The sequence below is a fragment of the Phaethon aethereus genome, assembly GCF_964289735.1.
Source record: "Phaethon aethereus genome assembly, chromosome: 4".
In the NCBI taxonomy this organism is placed as follows: domain Eukaryota; kingdom Metazoa; phylum Chordata; class Aves; order Phaethontiformes; family Phaethontidae; genus Phaethon; species Phaethon aethereus.
The window spans coordinates 3,174,931-3,184,358 of record NC_138578.1 but is presented as its reverse complement, the minus strand read 5'-3'; the positions used below and the strand labels follow the sequence as shown (position 1 = coordinate 3,184,358).

General features: G+C 46.3%; 1 protein-coding gene across 1 annotated transcript in view; it reads right to left on the bottom strand.

Annotated features, from left to right (window-relative positions):
• Positions 1-998: 998 nt before the first annotated feature.
• The window catches only part of WRN (WRN RecQ like helicase), a gene marked incomplete at its 3' end in the record, with an annotated part of 43,843 nt that continues 35,413 nt past the window's right edge, over positions 999-9,428 (bottom strand). Inside the window, exons 29-35 of the mRNA XM_081999443.1 lie at positions 9,171-9,285; positions 7,942-8,067; positions 5,824-5,986; positions 4,542-4,756; positions 3,051-3,122; positions 2,352-2,489; positions 999-1,121 (exon numbers count right to left, since the gene is read on the bottom strand). Coding sequence (XP_081855569.1) covers positions 999-1,121; positions 2,352-2,489; positions 3,051-3,122; positions 4,542-4,756; positions 5,824-5,986; positions 7,942-8,067; positions 9,171-9,285 — 952 coding nt within the window. The remainder of the gene's footprint in view (positions 1,122-2,351; positions 2,490-3,050; positions 3,123-4,541; positions 4,757-5,823; positions 5,987-7,941; positions 8,068-9,170; positions 9,286-9,428) is intronic.

The window sequence follows — 9,428 nt, the reverse complement described above, 5'->3', positions numbered from 1 at the left end:
AGGAAGAAAAAGGCAAGAAACAGATTGTTAATTTTAGTGTGCAGATAGCCATTTACTCGTTTGTATCCTTCTCTTCCTGTGCACGGACTTTTAAGAAGCTGGCTTTTTTAGGCGATATAAAGTGTCAGAACACAACCTTAACCCCAAAGACTCTGAAAGTAGAGAACGCGATTGCTGAAGCAGCCCCTAAATCCACACCGACCTGGACAAGGCCCGGGGAAGCCCGCCAAGAGCACACGCCTGTCTCAAAGGCACCCGACCTCAACAAGGAACTTCCAAGTCACCGACACGAGGGGAACTTTGGCAGCAAGGCGACCAACCCCGCGGAAACCACCGAGCGGGACGGAGCCCGGGGGTTCCTACCCCTCGCTGCTCCTTTACCGACGTCCGCGGCAGAGCGGGACGGGGCGAAGCGCCGACGGCTGGCAGGGGCCTGGCGAAGCCGCCTCTCCGGCCCACAGTCCCCCAAGGCCGGAGATGGGGGCCAGCGCCCGTCCCCCACCGGGCGGGCGGGCCCGGTCCTGGCCGCCGCTTCCCCCCCCCGCGTCTCACGGCTCGGGCCTCCCCCGCCCCTAGCCCCGCGCGCTCGCTCACCCGCCCGCCGGAGCGCGAGCCGCAGGCCGAGCACCGCCGCCCCGCGCCTATTGGGCCATGCCACCTTCCCGGCAGCCCCCGCGCTGCCGCCGTCACGGCCCGCCCCGGAAATGGGCTCGCCGCTGCCATGGCGACGCGGCCGCGAAAGCCCTCCGAACCCTGCAGTTGCTTAAACGCTCTACACCAAGGAGACTTGTTTATTTTTTAATTATGATAGATTTCACATGGTGAAAAGCAGAAACGTGCTGTCAGGGCCGCGGTCCTCTCGCCTCACGCAGGGAAGAGGAGAGAAGAGTCGTCTGCAAGCATGAAGAATAAAGCAGAGACAAGACCAACTACAGCAGCAAAGTAAACACTATTTACAGAAGGAGGCAAGGTAAAAAAATAAATCTTGATTTTTATCTTCAACTGAAAATCCCTTTTCTGGTCTCCACTTTGGATTTCTTCATCTGGGTTACAGGTAGAACTGGTACAGCTGAGGTTCCAAACCATGCTGGCACCTTCCTCTTACAGGGGGGACGTGTGCCCTGAAAGAACAAACCAAACATCTGGAAAAAGGCAAGCGGTTACCATCTAACTGATATAGCTCTAACACAGAAAGTCATGCTCATCAGCAGACATGAACTGTGTTATAAACACAACAGCTGTGTTACGTAATTGAAAGTCAAAAAAACCCACCATGCAAAAACCTCAAGCTGTAGCAGTGAGAAGAATCAAAACTGGGAAACATTTGGCTTGACAAACCAAGAATGCTGGCACACATCTACGTAATACACTGACCTTCAGAAAAAACAAACAATAAAAACCCCCCAACCCCAACTGCCAAGACAACAAATAAAAGAACTTCAGGTCCTTAGTGTGACACATTAAAGAATACAGCCCCAGGCAGGGGATGAAGGTGGTGATTTATCTGCAGTACCTGCTACCTCCCCCCATTACTACCCAAGAAAAAAAAGGACTGAAACCCACTAACACAGCTGTGGGTTTCCCCTCCCTCCCTCCCTCACACAGCTCACGAGCTCTGCAGGACTCGCTCTGGGCTTATGTTGCCCAAGGAGAGCTGTCTCTCACACACCGTGGTAGGAAGAGATGCTATGGCAACACCAAGCCGCAAATTCCTGCAAGAGCTTACAGCTAGGAGATAAACAGGTTTCTGCTCATCCTTCAGCCACCAGTTTTTAAATAATGGAAAACGTAACTCTGTCAGAAGGTTCATCACAAGATGAACAAGACTGCATGTTAGCTGCCCTGGGAAACGTATCGGGAGGACCAGGAGAGAGGTTGCTCCAGCACTTGCCTCAGGTGTGCGCACAACACCAGGACATGCAGCCCAAGCTCGAGTGAAGCAGGAAGGGTGCAGAGACCATGACAACGATCCTGCTTTTTTCCTGTGATTATACATATCTGTACATATATAAAAATATATGCGTGTTTAGTGTTTCAAATAAGATAGCTGCTGTGCTACTTGGGAGTTACACCTACTCAACACTGACCAGACCATGAATAATGATTTGTCTGCATCATGTTTTGCACTGTCATAAATATCCAGCTTCTAACTGAAGCTGTACAGCAAGTAGTGCTGGTCAGAGCCACACGAGCTCCCTTTACAAAAAAAGGCTGCATGTATACTCATATAACTTGCATTTATACAAGCACCAGCGCAAAAAATCCTTGATGTAATCAGCACACATCACGCAACCCTATACCGGAAAGAGGCCTGGGCTCCGCTCCCGGCACAGAGCTACATGCAGCCTCACCTTTGGCTGAGCGTCAGCAAACAGTTCCTCCTCACAGGGATGGAGGGCAGGCTGATTACAGGAGGCCAGCGTGATGGGCTTCAGGCAGCCTGCTGCCCCTCCGCTACCTGGCTGGCTGTCATCCCCGCTCCGTACAGCCTGTCCATATGACAGTAAGGCAGCAGGCTGTTAAATGTATCACAGCATTAGAGCTTAAGTCTGCACAAACCAGATTCAATGCAAAGACTGCATTTTGGAGGTTTTTTTTTTTCTCCTGGAAGCAATGAGTCTAATTATAAAGTTCCAACACCTCTGCTTAATGAGATCACTAGCTATTTTTTACCCATTTCACCACAACAAAATTTGAGCAAGTGAAGTGCATCCATTTCAAACACAAGGGGACTGGAACTTGTATGTGGGCATATTTTTCTTCTAGTAGAGAAGAACAATTCTGCCATCCCCATGGCTCTGAGAACTTTAAATACTTGCTTCGGACGGACATGTGCTGTGTTTTCAAGCACGTTTTTACAGCAAAGGCATCAGTTAAAAGTGGCATAGTGGCACAGAGGTATTAACTTCTAATTTCTATATAACGCCTGCCGGTCATAGGTTGAAACAGCCAAGCTGAGATCTTTGCATCAACTACGTATCTGTGTTACTGACAGCATTGCTGATGGCAAGTCTACTACATGCTTTATTACAGTAAGAACATCCATTTACCGAAGCCGAAGGCACCTCTTGCAGATGGGTTTTCTCTGCTCCTTCCTTCAATGTTGGATTGATGAAATGACCCTGTAAAAGCAGCAGTAACATAATAAGGTTGTTAAAAACTAGGAACATTGGCAGATTTAAAAGCTGTTTGCTACAGAGAATTATTACAAACAGGACATCTTCTGAAACAGTAAATAAAGACTATTTGGGTTAGCTTTTGGATTTGCAGTCTACTCATTTGTATAGAATTAATCTGATTTCTAATAGCATGTCATTCATGTTATTAGCTCCAGCAGTTAACAGTACCATAAAGAAAGTGTAATTAGAGCTCACACAATTGGACTGTCAGGAGGTTAACTTCAGGGAAAAGGCAGCTCAGACACAGATATTGTAGAAACAAAACAGCACTCAAGTATGCAAGAAATAACCAATCTGGCAAAAAAGCAAGGCTTGAAAAATTGTTTTAGCTGGAGTTCAAGAAATCAACTCCAAACCCCGTAAGGAACAGACATGAAATCCTAACCCAGGCAGCAGATGGATTTAGAGTCTGGAATTTCTTTTTACCATTCCCACCAGGAGCTACTCAGGGCAGGGTGGCCTTTTGTACAAAGTGCTGAACTGGAACTTGGGAGGCACAGAAAAGCCAGCCCAAGGCTCAGAATACTAACGCTGCCTTTCTCAGACAGCAACAGAGGTCCTTATTCCAGAGGTCTCTCCCCAATGAGTCCGACTTATGGCATGACACTTCTTGTTATCACAGCTGTGCCCAGCAGTTTCAAGCAAGAGAAGAACCCATGAAAGACTCAGAAACATTTCTGGAAGGCATTGCTTCTGGCTTTTTCACACTGAACTTCTCGGCTATCTTAGAGCTTTCCGCATAGCAAAAGAAGCACTGTTCCCATAACACATTGGTGATCAGATACCAATGTGCAGAAGCTAGGTGAGGGCAGAACATGGACTTTGTGGCTACAAAGGATCCAGCTTAAAGGTTTTCATACTGGAGGGAACTTGGAATTTCAGCTTTCCCCCCACTGCCTCAGTCACTGTACATATGGGATTTTACAGGGGACCCTTTGCATCCCTGTCAAAGGGCTGGATGACAGCAGAAAGCGTTGATCCCTCCTCTGAGGCCACTACTAAGCTGTGATGGTTGACAGTGGTGGACCATCGTGTGACCGACCTTCCTGCGCTGCATGTCCAGGACTTACTATGGTAGAGATGAGCTGACAGTCCCACAGGAGTGACACGTTTTAACAGATGACAGCAAGCCTGCACAGGGGCAGCCCTCTTTCTAGGTCCATACTTAGCAAGGGGAACCCTTTGGTTGTGCTCTGAACATTGCTCTCAGAGGAGAAGAGACAGTCCCAACTCAGCGCTGAGGGAAAGATGAGACACTAAGCACTGCTGGTAACAGCAACAACATAGAAGGGCTTTTAGTCTGCTCCTACAATGAGGAAACGTTCTTTTCACAAAACCAGTTTTATACCTTCTTTTACTGACCTCCGTTTTACTCCACAAAGGATCTTCCCTGCTTGCTTCATCTGCTCCTGTCTTTTCCTGCTGCCCTTGTGACCACACCAACATCCTTTTGACACCTGAGCAGTCCTGAGACTTATTTCTATCCTCTTTCTCCAATAATGCAATAGTCATCCTGATGAGATACAGTTCAATTTTTGCAGGAACAAGTTTTCTAATTGCTTGTATTTTGGTGGTGTCTTGGAAAAAAATAAACACAGTGTTAATAGGTTTTTAATCCTCTTGCCCCTTATTCAGTTTTCTCATGTTGTGAAACACATCAGTTGTCCCTCATTAAAGCATAGGATAGATTAAGGCATGGAAAATACAAAAATGGAAGTAACATATGGGTTTGACTCCTAAGAAAACAGATCATGAGCTCATGGAATAAATCCCCACCTCATTGCTGCTCATGCAAACTTACCAGCCTCAGATTTAGTCTAAAACATGAGGATCGCCTGCCTCTAACTTGCATGTCCTATCAACTGTCTTCTCTCAAGACAAAGGCTGTATTAGCTCAGGATGAAAAGCCTCTCTACTTTCTTAAATATAGGGCCACGCTGGTTCTCCATTCCAACACGGCACTTAAATTAAGACGGCAATCCGAGCATCTCATTGAGCCTGTAACTGCTGCTAAAAAGACAAATTCACCCACAATAGGGCAAGTCAGCAAACTCTGCCAACCTAACAACTCCAACTACTAGGGCAAGGCTGAACTTCAAGTCACTCAGTCTCAGAACTGCAAGTCAATACATGGTTGCCTTCAATCTCTGAACCAGGCCGTGGCACCAGATGACAGCATTAAGAGGAACAACTGCTTTCCCTGCACTTCTCAGCCTTCTCATTGTAAACAAGTATCTTGCAGAAGCTGCACTAGGGAAATTCTACAGCTCTTGTTCAGCGTATTTTCTGTAGATGCCAGTACGTATAGGAAGACTTGGTCAGGCTGATTTTTTTTTCCAAAAGCACTTGAGTAAATACACGTTTAACAATGATGCCTGAATCTTTTCAACGGTCATACAATTTAATGAAGGGATTTATAAAAGGCTACCCTCTTTTGCTCTTCAACGAATCACAGTCGCCTTATTTTACAACATAACCTTGAGAAGAAAGCAATGACCCTGACATTACCAAGCTCTGTCTTGCCACAGGCCTTCCAGAAATGATGGGTTCTACCTGAAAAAAGCTGCTGAGCTGTCAGTTTCTCATTCCTTTCATCTGCTTGCGACTGTCACGAGAAGCCTCAGTTAAGGGCTGCGATGCTTACCCGAGTCAATGGGAGGATTACGGATAACGTCAGAAATGACCTGTTGAACTTCAGGAGTCAGACCTGCTCGCTCCAGGTTGACAGCATAGCCAGCTTTCATCGCCTCAAACAGGTGAGCACCAACCTCAGAAAGAGGCAGAGATCTGCTCTCACTTATAGTCCTCTAGGGAAACAAAAGCAGAAGGAATTGAGATGGCAGAAGTGGCTGAAATGCAACTAAAAGGTCAAAACCTGGCAACCTCCCATTCCAAAAACCCATCGGGGATACTACTAGCACAGAGCAGTGCAACAAAGCTCCTCAAAACACTTGGTTACTCCTAATATTCATCTCCTCTCTTTTCCAGCTTGTAAAGAGCATTTTTCTCTTGAGTCTACCACTTCTCAGCTCGAGTGCAACATCCCACCTTGAGCTTACTTCAGAGAGGTTCCACCCAGGAAGAGTGCTGTGTGGCCACATCGAGAACTCACTTACAGCCTGCTTATAAATGGCATAGTTTGTGTCACAGCACTCGCTACCACCCCCTTTCCACTCTGACAGGTGAATCCCAGCAACTTCCACCCCACAAAGGAACAGATGCTCTCGCCTCACAGTTAACTCAGAGAATCAACTCAGCTCCTACTTCACGAGGGTTCTGTGTCAAAGCAGGAGACATCTGAAGCTAAAGTAGCTGTAACACACCTGACCTTCCAGGAGCCCATTTGATTCATAACATCTATGCAGAAAATGTCGAGTGGAGCCAAAACAATTTCCCCCTCATTTTCACACCTGTTAGATGAATTCTTCTCTTAAAAGATTTGCCTTCAAGAAAAACATCTCAAACTTTATCTACCTAAACTTGTACTTTAGAAGGAGAGATTTCTAACTGGTCCCTTGTCTTGCTCCAAAGAACAGGTTTCAAGTTCCTAGCTCTTTCTCCGCAGACAATACACATACTGCGGATATAATCATCAGGATTACTGGACACAGAGCATCCACTTACAACTGTTTGTTGTTAATTAGTCCTTAGGTACGCTTTTAGGTTAGGGACTACCTTACAAGGTTTACCCCTGCTCTTGGGAGGAGCAAAGCAAAACTCAAAGCAACTTCAGTTTCCTACTGTAGAATTAAAAGGCAATAAATAATACTATATAAAAGCAGCTCCTGAGGCTCCTCTTCACAGAGCACATTGCGTCACGCCAGTTTAGCCAGATGCCCTGTAGCACTTCAACTTAGACTTGACAGGTAACTCGTCCTCATTTTTTGTTCCTAACAGGAAGCACAGCTTTCCAGTATCTGACCTAGAAAGCCACAGTAACACTTAGGCTTTTGCACTGAATCTTTCCATGAGCTTTGTTTCTTGACACGCAAGTCTCAGGCATGGAGATGGCATCGGCAAAGCAATGGGGATTTCCCACCTAAATTACACTAACTCTGTTTTTGGTTTATCCCAATGATTATTAACCTTAGAGATATGCCTATATACAGCCCCATGCTTGGTGTCCTTTCCAGCAGGCTAGTGGATCGGGAAGTTTTTTGTATATGCCCCTAGCGCTGTGAAAAGGGAAAAATACAGAAACAGGCAGAACTAACAGCTGCCATAGGAAAGCACAGCACATTAAGGGCAGTGAGGCCGTGGCACAGGTTGCCAGGATGGATCCTCATCCCCGGAAGTGTTCAAGGTCAGGCTGGACGGAGCTTGGAGCATCCCAGTCTAGCACAAGGCATCCCTGCCCATGGCAGGGGGCTTGGAACTATATGATCTTTAAGGTCCCTCCCAACCCAAACCATTCTGTGATTCTATGATGATTCCATGGTAACCGTACTGAAACAGGCCGATGAAGTAACAGCAACAGTTCTGCTGTTAGGTGCCAATCGATTTGTGCGCTGTAACGAGTGGTGAGCTGTAGCTTACCTGACCGTATCCCGCCTCACAGCCAGCCCAGTTTTTCATACTTTTACCAGTCCATAGAGATGACATACCATTTGCCAGAAAAGATACTGCCTCAGTATTTTAAAGCAACCCCACACCAGCCCTGGGCAGAGGATTTAAAACAACTTGCAAATCCCTCTCCTCCAGACTCTAACCACCCCACCGTTAGTTACCAAAAAGGAAGGGGCGTACACAGGGAAGAGCTTACCACAGAGAGGTTTTTCTCTTGGAACAGGACATACGTGACGTGCTCTGAGGGAGACAGGGCTCTAGGACGCTTCCAGGGAGATGCTCCTTTCTGATCTTTACATGCAGGTGTGGGGAATGCGTCAGTCTAAGTGAGATAAAGAGGTCTTAGAAGAATTATATCCCAGTGACAACCAATGGATCACCCTCCTGTTATCTGAAGGATTAACATGGACATTCATCTCTATGGAGGACAGATTTGACCCCAAGCACATGTTCCACAGAAACAAAGCAAAGATAGAAGCCAGATGGACATCCACATACTCCCTTCTCAATAAGACAAGCATGGGGTTGTCCCAGAGACTCGCAGAAGAAAAAACTCACCAAAAGCCCCATAACTTCTTAGGCATTGCTCATTACATGTGTAACTATACCATCAGAACAAACAGTGGTATTCTGTCTGCTGCTTAGTATGGGAAAAAACCCAGCCAGGAATACTTTTCGTCCTCGTTCTTAGATTGTAATAGCTTTCTATGAAGCAGAAATAAGACTCCACAGAGTCATCTCAAGCACTACACAGAAGTAGTATTGCTGCTGTACCCGCTTTCTAGACTAGATAAATCCTTTTAACTGTAGATTTACATAGAAATTAAGACCCGCAAAGCAAAACCGCTCCATAGTCCCTCTAATCCTCTGCTCCACAGTCCCTCCCTAGTGGTGTCTCTCACCATAGTTACTGATGAGGAGCCGCTCTACAGAAAGTCTCAGATAGGAGAAAACCAGCTGTGAAGAGCGAACCAACAGGACTATTTCTCACAGCTGGAAATCTAAGCTCCTTTGCCAGTCTCCTAAGGAGCAACGTAGAGGAAGCAAAGCCCTACTCTCCATGTCTACTGAGTCAATAAACCACGATGAAGGAACATAGACTACACCTTTGGCCTCCAGCCCAAATCACAGTAACTAGCTGCAATCTGTCAATAATATGGCACCTATTGGACACTTAGCCTAGCCAGATGGGTGACCTTTATAAAGATGTCTCGGAGTTTCAAGGTAACCACACCAATCTGGAGCATCAGCCAGGTCCCAATGTCATGGCCTAGCAGCGCATTTAGATTTGGGACACCTGTTTGTACACACACGTACAAGTTGCGCTGTCATGCTTGAATAGAATAGCTGTGACGAATAGGAGAAACACGACAGCTGCAGACAAAATTATGTCTGCAAAGTAGCAGACACTGTAATAAGTCGTACCTGCAAACCATTCACTTGGCAGAAGTCCTTAATTTCAGCCAGGAGAGGGACCAACATAGTTGATTTTGCTTCAGATACACCATCAATTCTCTTCACATTCTCAACATTCGTAGGCCTGGTTTAGGATGAGAAATAAAAGCCACAGAAGTGTCCTCTGCCAATGCTTTGAAACATCAAGTGTCCGTGAATGACACGCTCTTGGACTACTATTGATCTATTAATCAAAACTTGACAATGTTATTGCCATAACTAGTTGCA